This window comes from Macrobrachium rosenbergii, chromosome 8 (genome assembly GCF_040412425.1).
Source record: "Macrobrachium rosenbergii isolate ZJJX-2024 chromosome 8, ASM4041242v1, whole genome shotgun sequence".
In the NCBI taxonomy this organism is placed as follows: domain Eukaryota; kingdom Metazoa; phylum Arthropoda; class Malacostraca; order Decapoda; family Palaemonidae; genus Macrobrachium; species Macrobrachium rosenbergii.
In genome coordinates, this window is record NC_089748.1 from 84,863,428 (window position 1) to 84,880,930 (window position 17,503).

The 17,503-nt window shown below is 38.7% G+C and overlaps 1 protein-coding gene across 1 annotated transcript in view; it reads right to left on the reverse strand.

The window, feature by feature from the left end:
• Positions 1-17,503, reverse strand: part of Sap30 (SIN3-associated polypeptide 30) — a 120,645-nt gene that overhangs the window by 57,482 nt on the left and 45,660 nt on the right. Inside the window, exon 3 of the mRNA XM_067108063.1 lies at positions 2,211-2,348. Within this exon, the coding sequence (XP_066964164.1) occupies positions 2,211-2,348 (138 nt within the window). The remainder of the gene's footprint in view (positions 1-2,210; positions 2,349-17,503) is intronic.

Here is a 17,503-nt window from a genome sequence, read left to right on the forward strand (position 1 = left end):
GAGAAAAAACCAAGTCTGTGTTTCTTTGCTGCTTCAGACACCTTGGTCCATAAGCTGTAAAAGGGAAGTGGTGTTAGTTGGTGAACCAGTCCTCAATATCTGAAGTGTCACCCATGCCTTCTTGTTGAACTTCCAGGAGAGAGGTAGTTGACCTTCCAAATGCCCTTGGATTCTATGCCAGATGCACCAACATGGGCTTCAGCTTGAAGTCACTAGCAGCATTATCCCCAAGAAAAAAAGCCAATCTCTCCTTGCTGGCTATATGGCCTGGTGCTGTCTTCTCCTCCTTGGCAATATATGTACGGGGTAGGCATGCAGTTCCAGAACAAGCCTCTCATCCACATCAAAAACTTGTTCAGCACAGTAACCCCCCTCCTTAATTACCTCAGCCAATGCACTATGAAAATCACTTGCTGCTTTCTCATCACCACTAGCAGCTTCCCCTTGGCCCTTAAGGTTATGCAAATTAGCAAGAGCCTTAAATCTCATAAACCAACCTTTACTAGCCCCAAACTCTTCACTTTCAATCTCTTCCCCCTTTTCAAGGTTTCAAACAATCTTTTAGCCTTTTCCTGAATCAATATAAGGCTCACTGGGACACACCGTTGGCACTGGTCTTCCAGTCAAAGCACTAATAATCTTTCCATCTCAATATTGAGACCACTGCACTGCTTTGTATTCACAGCTGATTTCTTCAGAGCAGATCCTTTCACATGTTCAAATATGCACGTTTTATCTTGGATGATCGTCAACACAGTCGTACAACTAAACCCAAGTGCACAGCCATTGTTCAAGGGTGTTTCACCCTTTTCAGATTGTTTTATTACATCTACTTTCACTTCCATGGAGATGTCTTTTTTTTTCTTTGTAGCACTGCCATCAGAAGTCTGCCTTATGCTTGGGAGCCATAATGAAACTCAAAAAGTTCCCAAAACGAGAAGAAGCGAATGAAGCACAATTCAAAATGGCATACAGTGAGCTAGTGACCAACTCTTCCCCGTAATCCGGCATGGGACGATGTTATTTGTCTGTTCCACCAACTAGTTCTCATGCAAAGTTTGAATTTACATAGGAATGTCAGAACAAGAATTTTTAAATAAATTTAAGGGAGATGGTCATACATAATCATGAAACGACATAGGTCGAGTATGATGTAAACCGAGAACTAACTACACTGTACTGTATATGAAAGAATAAAGAATAACTGTTGTAATGTGAATGGACCCACCCTACTATATGGTTCAAAGTTGTTATGAATGTTTTGACTGCAATGTATTGAATGTTTTTTATTAAAAATTGTATGTAATTACTGGTTCTGTCTTGTTAAAATTGTATATAATTTTTTTTTTCATGGCCATCAAAATTTAAATGGAAGTCAAGGTTTAAATAAAATTGGAGTAATGTATGTATTGATTTACATGTTCTTGGCATTAAATTAGCTGATTTATTAGGTAGGGTTGTGATGTCACAAAGAGTTGACTGTCAAATGTGCAACAAAGGTAGGGTTGTAATGTCACGAAGGGTTGACTGTCTGTTTGTGCAATTAAACAAAAGAGAATGACACTGAGGGAATACTTATCCAGAATCTAAGCTCTCAAACGATAGTCAGGACAGCTAAAGGCAGATGTCTGCTCACTAATGTGGTCGAAAGAAAAGTAGATGCAACAGTCAGTGAGGGATACTCCCTCACTCAACACCATCTCCACCTGTTAACCACCTTGTTACCAAGTTTCAACCAGTTTCCAGCTCACACTTAAAGATACTCATATGTAAAAGACTCTGGTATGCACTCCCTTTGAGAAAAAACTGGTTTTTCATAGAAAACCCTCCAAGCCTTCAAAATCTCTCACACTGCAAGAGGAGTGAGAATGATGAACACCTGAAAGTTAAGGTGGCACAGCCACTTCGCAACTACATTCATTCTGTTTGTTAGAAAAAAAAATCTGGGGATGTATAAAGACCACAAATATGGGCACATGTATGATGGATGGTTTATTACACAAAAATAATCTAGTTATAACTCAGTACTGTATTTTTTTATATTCTAACCTTTTAGAATTACAGTTATTATTTTTTGCTTCATCTTCTATATGCAGTTGTTTCAACCCTAATTTTTGCTCCCCTTCTACATAAAAAAAAAAAAAAAAATCACCAAACCTAATTTACCTACCATGCAAAATGGCATCTGTATTCAAAATTAAGGCTCTCACCTGCAAATTATATAATTCAACTTCAGGATGGTCACCATCAAATTCTCCAGAATCCTCCTCAGAATCTCTTCTCTTCCGTTTAACTCGAACACTTTGAATCACGCCTTTGTGGTACTCACATATGTAATTATGGCTGGACTGAAGAGGAAAATAATTCTTTCAAAGGTGGGAAAACCATATATCAGAAGTGATAAGCATTCAATTTTATTTACAAAAAGTGAAAAAAAAGAAATACCTACCTTTCTATTATGATTACTATAAATTCCTCCATCAGCAGGAGGGCAATCAAGTATAAGCTAAAAAAAAAAAGTGAACTAGATTATCTAGTTATGCCATCTACTGATCTCTCCCTTTCAGGATGAATCATAATTTATTTGTCTACTGTTCTCAGTTTTGTTTCTGCCCACATGAAAGGGGAGGTGGGGAATTCATCACAATAGAAAGGATTTAATAAATAAATTTTTGTGAATCTTACCTCTCCATTATGGAAGCTGATTCCCACACTGAAAAGGGAGGTGGCTAAGTGTATGAGGACCCAAAAACTAAACCCTAAAATTAACAAAAATAAATTCTGTCCAGATCGAGACGTTATAATAAAGTTCAAAAAATAAACTTTATTACAAAAAAATGTTCCTCCAACCCTCTAGGTACTTGGACATGGAAAGTCTGGATAAAATTTCCTGTCCTCATGCTGCTTGATGCAATTGGATGGGTCTCATCCTTAACCTGGTTCCATGCACCAATTTCCCTGGGGAAGCCAAGTGGCTGGCAAAGAAGTGAAGGACAAAAATTTGGATAAGATTAACAAAGTTGTTGAAGCGCCTCTCCTTTAAAGAAGCTACAACATTCTTGGTAACAAGGATCATCCCTAGATGTGTGATACTTTGATAGTCAGAGATGACTTCTGAAAGTTTATCATTACCAGTAATACACTTGCCAATTTCAGTAGTAATGTTTTGTTCTAAGGATACCCTCCAGACAAACCAGCCAACCATCAAGATAGACTTAATTTGAATGCCCAAAAAGTGGACCCATTTCCCTAACTGGGACAAGATTGTGAAAACTTGAAGGGTGGGGCTGAGGCCAAAGCCCATCACTGGCAGAAACACTGAAAACATCTGAGTAGCTGACAACAAAAAACTTGTTGCTGACCAGAATTCTGGGCCACTTGGGGTGCAATGATCACCTAACAAAAAGCTGGCTTAAGGAATGGGACCAAAAATGCCTCAAATAGGCCTGAGAAGGTCCCAGATCCTTACAAGGAAACAGATACGAACTCCTGTCAAAATATGGGAAAGCTTTACGTCAAAGAAACCCCTAAAATCCCTATAGGTAGGTCTATGGGTAAAAGGTAGGGATTGAGACAAGTGGCGAGAAGAGCAAGGCAAACAGGAGTTATAGTGTGATGATTTTTGCTGGCACGGCACCACAGGGGACCACTCTCTAGAATGAAAATACTGGTATCTATTCTCCCTGGGTAAATACGACTTACGCGTTAACAAATTGTGCCTCAAGTACCTGCAAGAAGAGGAAGAAATAGGAGATGGGAGGTAACAAATGTGGTAATAACTATAATCCCTAATATCTGAAGGAGCTGACATAACCAGTACACCTGGGAGACTAAGGCAACGAGTAAGGGTGACAGACACACAAGTCGGAAACCATGGTACCACCTAAGCATCTTTGGCCAAAGACAGAGGAGATCCCAGATAAGGAGTGCTTTAAGTTCTTGGCCTTCTGGAAGGTCTAGGAGAAAAAGACTTGGACCTAGAGCAAGCATGCTGCTCTCCACCTAAAACACCTGCATCCTCATATCGTCAAGGATCTGCAGAGGTTTAAGCTGAGGAGAAGAATATCTTGAGGGAGAAGAATTGCTACGCAAAGGAAGAGGAGAGGAGCAACTATCCCACAAGTCATGATCATAAAAAAGGCTCTTACTTCTATTGCTTCCTAGACTAGCTTATGAGGAGTCCTTTTCTAACATTTCCTATCCTTATCAACTTCTCACTTCTTATGTTTTCAGAAAATGAATTTTCATAAAATGTATTATTTCAATACTTACCAACTATTAAGATAGCAACTAAGCCTCACACCCACCTGCTTTTGGCAAACTTGAAAAATAAAGAAGATAAAAGGCTGAGATCCCGTAAGACAGCTGATGTCTAGTTCACTACTGCCACCAGGTGAGACTAGAATGTTCACCTTACTTTCAGAAAAACTTTTAAGAGAGCTCACTAAGTTGGGAGGCTACGAGGGATGTTAATTACTTACAGTTGGTAAGTATTTATATAATAAATATCATTAAGAAAATTTATAATAATATCTGCACTGAGTCTTACCAACTATTAAGGTAGCTGAATACCACATAAAGAAAGTGGGTTAGTACAGGTGTCAAAAAAAAAAAAAAAAAAAAAAAATTCCTAAGCCAGGTAAACTAACAGTTTCTAACAAGAAACTTAAAGCTTTCCTTACCTTCCATGATATCCTTCCTAAAGAGTACTGCTGCAAGAATGGTGGATCCACATGTGGTTTAAGGCCCAAGGGAATGACTGGAGGAGGGACCCTTACAGAGGCTTGTTACTTCAAGAAAAGTGGAGGTAATAAGGACCCTGTGCCTTGGTCCAACAAGCCCAAAAGACAGCAAATTAAAACCACAACTAATAGATATAAAGGTATGTTCCTATAAACAATGTACCTTCATGTTCCCCATAACACCTGGGGCATTATACAAATGCTGCTTCTGATACTGGTCCACAGTTGATTCTCCACATAAAGGATAGAATCCTAGATACATTTGAAAATCCCCTTACTGGGAGGAGACAGTAGAGCATCTCCAACCAGTTCAGTGTGGGATGCAAAAGATAGTGGAAATGCATGGAATTCGGTACTTTGAGTCTATTTTTCCTCAATGGGAGAATAAGACAGAGTTCCACTAAGAGAGCTGAAAAGTCTGAAAATCATTCCCTCTGAGGTTACTGGGGCTCTACAGGAGTCACTGAGCAATTCTTGTAATTGAAATTTGTTCAAAGACTTTCATTAGAGTAGATAAAGGGAGAAGGGATATGCATCTGAAATGGGCCAAACTTGAAGAAACGCACCCGTCACTCCCGTCGCTAAAGCCTAAGGGCCCTCAGAGGAGTAATAGTTGACTGGTTGTCCCTGCTCATCCATTTGCTAATAAGTTCACATTTGAGTGCTCCTCCAATTCACAGTAATCACACTAACTGCCGAACTCATGGATGTAATGACCACTTCATAGACAGATCTCGCCCTTACTGAATTTTCAGTCGGAAAAAACACTGTCCTTCTACGAAATGAACTAGAGAACCAATACCGTGATTTTCATTTTAACCCAAAGACATAGTCTGTCTGTAATGACTTAGCTCCTGACCAGGTGCTTGCACTGCAGAAACTTTTCCATATAGCTAGGGTTCAAGCTCTTAGGGATAAACCTACAAGGAATCTTTGATGGTCTTTCCAACACCCTAACATCTCTTTAAGGTTTACCAGGCGTAGAGTTGACCAGTCTATGGTGTATTGTATGTCAATTGTCACAACAATTGTCATAACTCTTTGTTTTATGTTACAAGACAGTGGGAAAAAACATCAAAACCTGGATGTAGGTTTGAGAATAAACTTGTAGTTTTGGCGTACCTCCTACCGAACCTGGCGACAATGATGGTCTTGGATTTACTTGAAAGTTTAATGAACGTTCGATGTAAGCTGCAATCTGTTATGCCTAGACCATGCTGTAATTGTGACTGCATAGGAAGCTTTCTTAAGGGTTAAAATTCTTTGTGAAGAAGCAAAAAGTGCCTGTTCATCTTACAACATAAAAATCCACTAATTGCAAGTCTACCCTTATCCCCAGATAGTGAATGGACTGAGGAGTTAACAAAGTGTCATAATGCACAGAGACTAAGTCAGACAAAGCAACAGATCCTCAGCCTTTGAAATAATGTCGACTGAGTTGCCCAACTTGAACCACTTGACTCAGAAAAAAAGAATTCTTGCTCCTAAGACACCATTCCCTATGGACAATAAATTCCTTGTGAATACTTGAGGCACTGTACATGAGCTGAAACAAAGCACCTTGAACAAGAATACTTTCCCTGCAAACACTGTACACATCAAAGGAACTTGCACGACTGTGGATCTATTTGTATGAGGAAAATAAACCCTTCATGTCCACCGAATCATCCAATTATTCTTTGGGAAAGTCCCTAAAATAATGCTGGAAAAAACCACGAAAAATGGGGACAAATGCGTACAGTTGTTCAGTCTCAATATGTCCAACTCTAGGCGCCAGTCTCTGGTTGATTATGACACCATGAAAGTCGGAGGTAAAATCAGATACAGAGAAACAGCTATAAGAAGCGATGCCAGTGAAGGGGAAACCCAAAAGGAATCATAACTCTCCTTCTGTACCTCCACCACCCTAGGTTGTATGCCCAAGTCTCTCAAAACATGCCAGAAGGCATGCAATTGACCTCCTACCAGAACCTGAAGGCTGAACAGATCCCTGAAAGGTATAAAATACCTGTGATAGAGAGGTATCACTTATACCAAAATATTCTTTCTTATTGCCTTAAAAAGTCAGACTTAGAAGGTAACCCAAAGGAGAAATCAAAACAACTGCCATCTGCTGCGGAAGGGAAACCTTTGATGCCAGATAGGAGCATAACTGTTATCACTTCAAATGAGAGTGAGTATAAATATGAAAACATCTGCCTGCAGCGTCAGAAATGGCCATGACCATGCAAGTCAAAAACTCTTCAGATTCTTCCTCGCTAAAATCCTGCTGGTGCCAAAAACACTTCAAGCTGGCACCACAATCTAAGCTAGCGCAGAGAAGAGGCAACATACTTAGCAAAAGTTCAGTATAAGATAAAACTTTAAAAATCTGAACAGAAGCCCAGACAACAATCTCCATCTCTGCACTTCCAAAGCACTTTGTCAGTCAAAAGAGTAAGTCTCTTCAAAGGAACAAGACAGACAAAGAAAATTGAATCTTCAACTGAAGACGCTTTATGCAGCAGCAAAGCACCTGTACCATAAGAAGCGGCTCTCTGCGACTTCAAGAAAAAAAAAAGGAAGAAAAGTGCTGACAGACTTTAAAAAAGCAGCTTTCTCTGCCAAAGTACAAGAAAACTTACAACAGGTAATTTACTTAAAAGGAGAAAGCTTAGGTTTCAAGTTCTCCTTCCACCAGAAGAGGAGCTGGGCAACAGTAGCCGCCTACCTGCAACTCAATGAAAGGGGAGACTGTGGGAACACAGCCTGAGGCAACTCACCTAAGTCCAGGTGCCAATGAGAACAGGAAAGGTTGGGGGGAAGAAAAGGAGTGACAGCCAACACCCGCCTTGTTCAAAAGTGACTCAATAGACTTAGGAGCATTCCCATACAATACATCCTTAGAAACCAAGGCAGCTAGAATAGCATCCAGCTTGGAAACAAAAAGAAGATACTATAACCATGGCAGTACTAGAAAGAGAAACATTAACAGAGGCAGAAGGAAAAGGCTCATCAATAGCTGAAATGTAAAGAACAAACAGGTGCATTTCAAGGAGAAAGAGGAATAGCAGACAAGAATTTAGGAGACGTAGATGTAGAAGAGACTGGTTTAACAATCAAGTCAGTGTAACATCAGAATAAGTAAAACTCAATACAGACACATTATTAATAATACTGTCTATAACTATATAATTAGTCCTTTCAGTACTAGATGCCAATGACAGGAGCTGCTGCTTAAGCATAGTCCTTCTAAAATCCATATATTCCTCACATTCATTTTCCATATCACACATTATAGCCCTGCGGTCAGTATAAAGTGTCTATCTACCTAAAAATCAACATCCTGCTAACACTGTAATCATCCCTACAGAACCTGACATTCTTACCCTTGATTCCAGTGGAAGGCACCCTAGGAAAAATAATTGTACAGTACTATGGATGCAGCATACAGCCAAAACCATTAAAAACCAGTGAGTGCCTATACACAATGGCAGCAAGGAGAATTCTAAAAAGAGCTAAAACATCAAAATATTTTGTTTGAATGCTAACTCACCTATGTGTGTGGAGATATGAGCTATCTTTAACAGCAGGTGCAATTCATCCCAAATAAACTACCTTTAGGTTAGGGTAAGTATATGGCCATCATATTTACCCTATCCTATAAGTAATTCACTAGGGATAAAATAAGTGTTGCTGACTGATTGTGTTCTTGGGTAGGTTAATTACTGGTTAGGTAGGGTTGGTTCAGTGAAGGGCTGTCAACAGGAATTTGAAGTTAACAACCTGTACATACAGTAAATTTTGTAAATAAAACTAATGTTACATAAATCTATAGGTTAAATATCGATTGACTGATTTTAATTCCCAAGAATGTTGAACTAGTCTATTATTCTTGCTCTTGACTCTAATACACCTATCACATGCTGTCCCAGAGAAAAAAATCCACAACACACTGGTGCCGTGTGGGAGCCAGTGTACTGAAAGGACAGAGAGTAGTAGCATTCGGCAGCTTTGGGGGAAAGTAGCGTAGGAAAATGTTTGAAACTGATGTATGGTAAAGTAACGTAAAATAAAAAAAAAGGAAGGATTACAGAGATTTGCAGAACTAGAGACAAGGAAATACCTTAGGAGGGTGGAAGCAGAGACAGAAAGTTGAGAGGAAAATGAAAAGTTGAAAAGGGTGATAAAGGAAATGCAGTCGGTAAGAGAACAGGTTAAGGAGTCAGAAGTGCTGATTCGGAAAGAGACGAAAATGACATTATGATAAAATAGAGTTTCATACATACCTACCCAGTAATTGCTTAGCTAAGAGTTCCTACTCACAAGGCAGCTTGAATTTGAAATTCGCGGTAGTGATTCTTTTGTTGATGTAGGTGACTAGCCCCTCCCACTTTTGGGTAAGAGAGGAAAAACTCAGCCAATTACTGGGTAAGTATATATAAAACTTTATTATAAAAACGTCATTTTTATATAAGTAACTTACCTAGAAATTACTTAACTAAATCTGCATTGACAGGTGGTGGGGATTCATGGATATCCTGTACCCCAAAACATTATTAAGGTTAATGAATTTGAGAACAGAAAATACGCTACCACTGATACAATGCTTGTTGTTTCCTCAACTGGTGAGAGAACTACTGCAGTAGATACAGTAGATACTGCCTCTGGTTGACGCTCATCTCAACCTTGTAGCGGTGTGGTGGTATAGCCAGGAGCGCCTCTACTCAAGTGACAAAGCATAAGTAGGGGCTTTGCAGTGAAGGACATTTCCGAAGGCCAACAAAGCATCAATATTTGCCCCTGCCCAAGGCGCAGTACCACAATCAAAAACAACCAAACAACACTGTAACCTACACCACATACAAACAATATAACCACTACTCAACACTCAAAAAATTGGTGGGCACTCCAGGTACATATCATTATTACTTTATTATTAAAACAGTTTAACCAAACCACTGAGCTGACTATCAGCTCTCATAGGGCTGGCCCAAAGGATTTGGATGAAATGCCAGGTCTAGGCCAGAGGCCTAGCACTGGGACCAAATAGGTCATTCGATATGGTGATGAATGAATGAAAATTAAATTAAAAACTGCACAAAGGCATACACAACACACTCACACAATAAATACATTTATACTCGTGGTTTTCATATACCCACTCAATAAGGTATATTAAAATTCAGAATAATTTAAGTAACATTTTAAAATTTAGTTGTTTTAAAATTCATTAGATGCCCTAAGGGTTTTCATATTTTTATTATTTATTTTTATATTTTATTAATCAAATCACAGTTCCTCATGAACATTAAATTGGAATTACAGGCAGTCTCCGGTTATCGGTGGGGGTTCTGTTCCGAGGGTGTGATGATAACTGAAAACTGCCAATAACTGAAAATTGGCGTCGGAAATTGCTGGTTTTTGTTGCTAGACATTAACCAGGGACTGCCTATACTGAAAATATATAAGATTCTGACAAAATTTCATTCACTGATCTACTTCCAAAATTTGATAATTGCTTCTGGTTATATTTTGGACATTCACAAAATACAGTACATGCTTGATTGTTATCGTCACTTTGCACTCTGGGCATTCAGGAGGAGGGCCATGTGGACTGTTCATTAAGTGTCCATGTATCAAATGAGTATGGCCGACTCGAAGACATGTCAGAATTGCTTGAGTGTGTCTATCAGAGATGAACTCCATTTTCAGACACTGGATTTTATCTGTTTTAATTTATTATTTTCAGGTTCTGCAATCCATATTTTGCCATTTACTTACAATGATTGTTATATATCTCATATACAGAGTTCCCCCATTTTTACGTGGGGATACGTTCCAGAACATACTGCGGAAATGCAAAATCCGCAAAAATGCAAAATTCACAGAAATGCAAAAAGTCCCTCTAAAAATTCTAATAACTAGCAAATACTTGTACCCCTTATACTAAATGCTTATAACTGCCTATTTTAACATTTCATTGCTTAATTTGGTAGTTCAAACAAAAATATTCAGTACCTTAAATTATCACACTAAAACAATTTAATATTTCAAACAAAAATACACCCCAAACCATCATCCCAAAACACCCAAAGTAACCTTACATTACAGTACAGACAGTCTCCAGGTTACAACGGGCTCATTTTACGAAGCTTTTCAAATTTATTCATAAAAAAATTATTTCCTGGGGTTACATCGCATGTTCCAGGTTTACGACGCTGACAACACCGATCTGACAGAAGAAATATGGCTCCAGAATGGCAGAATGGCCAAATTTTAGAGGTTTTTGTTTGAAAAACTCAATATACATCTAGGATACATTGTTTTCAAGACACCCTAAGGATTAAAAGTAAGGTTTTTTACGATTTTTGACAGTATTTCGGACGACGCCAGTCCGATGCTGATCGGAAGAAGTATGCATCCAAAACAGCGGAATAGTCAATATTTGGAGGTTTTTTTATGAAAAACTCAATAAAAATGCAGGATTCACTGTTTTCAAGACACCAAAAGAATTAAAAGTAAAGTTTTATTATGATTTTCAGTTGTATTTCGGACGAAGCCAATTGGAAGAAATACGCATCCAAACTGGCAGAATGATCAATATTTGGAAGTTTTTTTCATAGAGTAATCTTCACTAATTACTGATTTTTACCTTATGATAAAAAAATGATTTACTAATGTTCAAATCTTAATATTAAGGTAACCATGGCAAAGTATCCATAAAATTTTAAATTAAAATCCTGTGAAATGGCAAAATTGCTTACCGATGTAATCACTTCATTCAACCTCTCTCTCTCCCCAAATAATACACGAATAATTTCACTCTTTTGAGATTTAAGTAAGGCCAACCACCCATACCTATCTCTCTCTCTCTCCCCCCGAATAACCCACAAATAATTTCACTCTTTTGAGATTTCAGTATGGCCAACTGCCCATATCTATCTCTCCCCAGAATAATTCCACTCTTGAGATTTAAGTAAGGTCAACTGCCCACATCTCTCTCTCTCTCTCTCTCTCTTTGTACTGCATATATCCTTCAAAGAAATATGGATTGTTGTATATAAACATAAAAATATACTAAAATTCCATCATCAGCTGTGTTACAATTTTTTTATTGCTTTGACGCAGTCTTCATGATGACACGATATTGGCTCGGGGGATTAGAAGTAGCCAATAACAGAGCTCGTAGCAACCCCCTCTCTCCATGACAATATGCTACTGGCCGGAAGGACTGACAGTAGCCAATAACAACTTGTAACAACACCCTCTTCCCCCTCTTGCCCTCCTTGACAACATGCTATTGACAGGAAGTGTGGGATTTTAACCAACCACAAAGCTTGTACCTCACAGGAGATACAAAAGGAGGACGAGTAGTTTTTTTTTTCTCTCTCTCTCTGAGATAAGAGAGAGAGAGAGAGAGAGAGAATAACGGCACAAGAATTTTTTAACAAATATGTGTGAGGTGGTGAGGACTAACCACGTTTGTATGATAAGTAAATGACTTACCTAATAATGAGTACTAATTTCAAATACTAATATGATTACATAATAATAATAATAATTTACTGTAATTACAACATTTATGCATTTTTAAAGTAAATTATTTCAATTTTTAAACAAAGAAATATCACACCCTGTCTTTTGCCCAAAGCTTTGAAGCTATGGGGGAGGGTGGAATTGTCAAATATGAAGTTTTCATAATAAAAACTATTATTATAATACTTACCTGAACACCTGAATTAGCCCTGGTCACCTACCAGCCCGAACTACATCCCCATAGCTTTTACCCAATAAGTGAGTAATTAACTATCAGCATTACCAATGCTTACAGGAAAATCTTGTCAATGTCAAATGAGTTACCTCAAGTACCACTGGCAACACTGCTCCAAGTCCCAGCCGAGTGAGGCTGAGATCCCCAATTGCGTTATCCACGATTAAAACTGAAGTGGGGAGGAGGGTGGGAATCATTCAGGTGTTCAGGTAAATATTACAATATTAGTTTTATTATGAAAGAGTCATATTGCAATACACTCCTGAACACCTGAATTAGCCCGATTAACATAATTTTAAGGAGGTTGGAGGGAAAGCAGGTAACTCATTATTCGCCTACTCTGTATAAATGAATGTATCCTCACCTGGTTACCCCACTCGGCAGGTGAGAATGCCCGTAGAGAGAGTACCCCCGACGTCAGTCTCATGTCTAGGTACTGTCTGCATCGAGCTACCTCTCATTTGGTATTCAAACCTCCTCATGGATAGAGAGTAGCAAAATAAAAAACCAACCTACCATGTGGCTAATCACAGCCACCCATGATTAGTGGAGAACGACAAACCTCCAATGTGGCTAATCAAAAAACTCTCATATATGGAGGGGTACGAAGAACCTTCCATGTGGCTATTGTAGCCTCTCATGTACGGAGATGTTGAGTGTGCAGGATCTTCAAGTTCTTCGCCGCCCGCTGCCGCCAATGTCTGAGCAGAAGAGGTTGAAGAAACCAAACCTGTCCACTGGATCTGCCTAACTTCACAGTACTAACGTCTAACTTAATACTCTATGAACCCCGACTAACAGAGAATCCAAAGTTCCTCAGGCTACATTCATTACCTAGAGTTCCTCCCACCCTTGACATTACTACGTAATTATAAGATCAAGTTGGTCGTCGCAAAGGGACCAAGCGAGTAACTCTTCTTCGAAGAAAAGTGAATGTCTTGATGTAGAAAGTCGTGAAAACCGACACCGACTCCCAAGTGGCCGCCTCTAAGAACCTCCGCACCAAGAGAGTACCCCCTTAGCTAAATGAATGCACCCACAATAAAAGGGTTAGCAGCTACACGTGGACTAACAGAATAACTTTCATGTAAGAAGGAGAACGATGAATCTCCCAAGAGGCTATTCACAGCCTACCCAGTAAGGAGGGAATGAGGTAGTGTGCCGAGCTGATGACCCTCCGCCCTGCAGGCTGCGGCAAAGGCCGACGAGCGAAGAAGTATCCCAGTGCCGACGAAACAGCATAGGCTAGCCTAGGAGAGCACCTCTTTGGACTCTCGTAGGGAAACTATCAAAGACGATACTTAAAATGTACTAAACTTAAGTTCATGTGATTATACTATCACTGTTGCTCAAGATTCTAAAGCCTAAAAGGAATTCCTCTATCTGGTTAACCTAATAACCCACACTACGTGAATACTACCTTAGCTAAATGAGCGCACCCTAGATAATAGACTTCGGCGTTAAACGTGGACTAAGAGAATAACCGTCCGAGTTTCCGCACTAAGAGAATACCACCTCAGCTAACTGAACGCACCCTAGATAGGAGAATTCACCGCTATACGCGGTGGGGCAAATTGAACATCTCTTAACCCTTAAACGCCTATTGGACGTATCATACGTCGACTAAAATTGTCTGTTGGGTGCCAAGTGGACGTACTGTACGTCGACTACAAAAAATTTCAACCTTCGGTCAACTTTAACTCAACCGAAATGGTAGAAAAACGCAATTGTAAGCCAAAACTCTTACATTCTAGTAATATTCAATCATGTACCTTCATTTTGCAACAAATTGGAAGTCTCTAGCACAATATTTCGATTTATGGTGAATTTTTTAAAAAAACTTTTTTCTTACGCACGGGCGGTAACTCAGCCGAAAATTTCATAAATTCTTTCGTCATTTTGTCATTTTGTCGTAATTTTTGCACTGTTCTATATTAGCCGTTACATAAAGTTTTATATATGAAAATGTGCGCAATTTCATGTACAATACAGCAAAATAAAACCCATGGTTGTAGCTTTTATCAGTTTGGAAATATTTTCATATAAACCACGATAACTGCCCAAATTTCAACCTTCGGTCAACTTTGACTCGACCAAAATGGTCACAAAACGCAATTTTAAGCTGAAACTCTTACAATCTAGTAATATTCAACCATTTACCTTCAATTTGCAACCAATTGGAAGTCTCTAACATATTTCGATTCATGGTGAATTTTTCAAAAACTTTTTTCCTTTACGCCCGCGCCAGAAATTCTTTAAATCACGTTATTCGTAATGTTTGCACTGTTTTATATTAGTCGTTACATAAAGTTTTATATGTGGAAATGTGTGCAATTTCATGTAGAATACAACAGAAAATAACTCATGGTTGTAGCTTTTATCAGTTTTGAAATATTTTCATATAAATCACGATAACTGCCAAAATTTCAACCTTTGGTCAACTTTAACTTTCGACCGAAATGGTCAAAAAAAACGCAATTATAAGCTAAAACTCTTACATTCTAGTAATATTCAATCAAGTACCTTCATTTTGCAACAAACTGGAAGTCTCTAGCACAATATTTCGATTTATGGTGAATTTCTGAAAAAAAAAAAAAAAAATCCTTACGTCTCTGCGTGTAACTTCGGCGAACATCTCAGAAATTCTTTCATGTTGTCGTAATGTTTGCATCGTTTACATTAGTCGTTACATAAACTTTTATATATGAAAATGTGTGCAATTTCATGTAGAATACAACAGAAAATAGCTCATGGTTGTAGCTTTTATCAGTTTTGAAATATTTTCACATAAATCACGATAACTGCCAAAATTTCAACCTTCGGTCAACTTTAACTCGACCGAAATGGTCAAAAAACGCAATTTAAGCTAAAACTCTTACATTCTAGTAATATTCAATCGTTTACCTTCATTTTGCAATAAATTGGAAGTCTCTAGCACAATATTTCGATTTATGGTGAATTTTTTAAAAAACATTTTCCCTAAGTCTCTGCGAGTAACTCGGCGAACATCTAAAAAATTCTTTCGTCTCGTTGTCGTAATATTTGCACCGCTTTATATTAGTCGTTACATAAAGTTTTATATATGAAAATGTGCGCAATTTCATGTACAATACAACAAAAAATAACTCATGGTTGTAGCTTTTATCAGTTTGAAATATTTCCATATAAATCACGATAAATAGAAAAAAATTCGACTTTCGGTCAACTTTATCTCGACGAAATGGTGAAAACTGCAATTGTAGCTAAAACACTTACAGTCGAGTAATATTCAATCAATTAGCTTCATTTTTCAACAAGCGGGAAGTCTCTAGCACAATATTTCGATTTATGGTGAATTTTTGAAAAAACAATTTTTTTACGTCCAGCGTTATGAATTCATGCATCATTTGTGATAATATTTTCTCTGTGTTGCTTTGATCGTTTTAAAATTTGTTATATACCAAAATCATCGCAATTTAGTGTACAATACAAATAAAAAAAATGAACTCATTAGCTTTAACCGTTTTGCTTACAGCGATTTGTATACTATCTGAGTTTTTTTGCTGTCATATATTCAATATTTATATATGATAATGATATTTTTTTCATTTCTGATGGTTGCATACTAAACTTCAGGCAATGACAAAAAAATGAGCCAAAAATGAACTCTTAATCTTAAAACTAAGTGTGCTGTGATTTTTGAAAAAAACTTTTTTTCGCTTCAAAGCTAACTCACTGAACGCCGCCGGCATACGGGAGACGTTTTTGTAAATAGGGCTTCGGCGTTAAAGGGTTAAGTAAAGGAAGAGAACACAGACTGACTCGCAAGTAAACGACCTCCAGAATAGAAGACTGAACCATTCCTTAGAAAGGAAGATGAAGTGGACATACTCCGAATACTGTGTGGTAATGAAAAAAAAACTGTTAAATACTAAATATAATGTAAAGTCAAATTAAACTGTGTTCAAGGGCATAAAGTTTGCACAACACGAGAACCGTGAAGTGTGCCTGCAACTGTGTTTGTGGAGTGAATGCTTATAAACCAGGAACCAGGAACCCTCTCTCCAAAAGTAACTAACCGCATCCTTGACAGCAGACGGGAAGGATTCCGCGGTGAGACAAGAAGTGTACACAGAAGCAGACTGAGTTTCTCAACCTTCGATAAATAGACTTTAATATTCGCCTCGGACATAAAGACATCCCCGCTTGATGCCAGAACCAAACACTTGCAGATAAAGAACCTTAAATGAACGAAGCAGAGTTTAGCCTCCGACTCTGTCTACGCCACGAATTCCGGAAGAGAAATACATAGCCAGCAATAGCCGAAAATGGAAGAATCTTGACTTTCCGAAGGAATATGAGAAAACCAGCTACTTTGGTTATGGCAGGCCTAAAGATGGAATGACCTTCCTTACAACACAGACTTCCCCATGTCAAGCTGACCCGGTAAACGCTTACGGGTTGACTTTCTCAAGCTGAAAGAAACACTGTCTAGACATAGCTTTAGAGTGTCTGGACTGTCTAGCTGTTCGCTCGGCAGTCGCCTGCAACTAGGTTCATCATGCAAGAGTTTGGATGATAATGGTGGAAATGCGGCTGTCTAAAAGATCTTCCGCATGAGGAGGAACATCAGAACTTCCTTAAAGACCATTAAGAATTCCGAAACCAAGGGCGTTAGGGCCAGCAAGGGGCTAGAGTCATAGACTTCTAAACACTCCCGTAATTCCTGATTACCTGATGAATGAGACTGAATGGCAGAAAGCATACACCTCTAAGTTCTAATGATCTTGTTCCCCTCGAGTTCTCAGATACGACATGGCAGTTACGATGTCGCAAAGCAGACCCACTACTGTGCTGCGCACTAGGACTGAAAAACACCTGAGGGCTTCCTTTACAGCCCTGAGGTTCCCGAAGGTTATGACTCCTCTCGTTCCCGATCCCTCCAGAAGCCTGAAGCCTGGGTTCCTCCAAGGTTGTTCCCCAACCTTGATATGAGGCATCGAGTACAGATGAACGTCGGGAAGAGGGG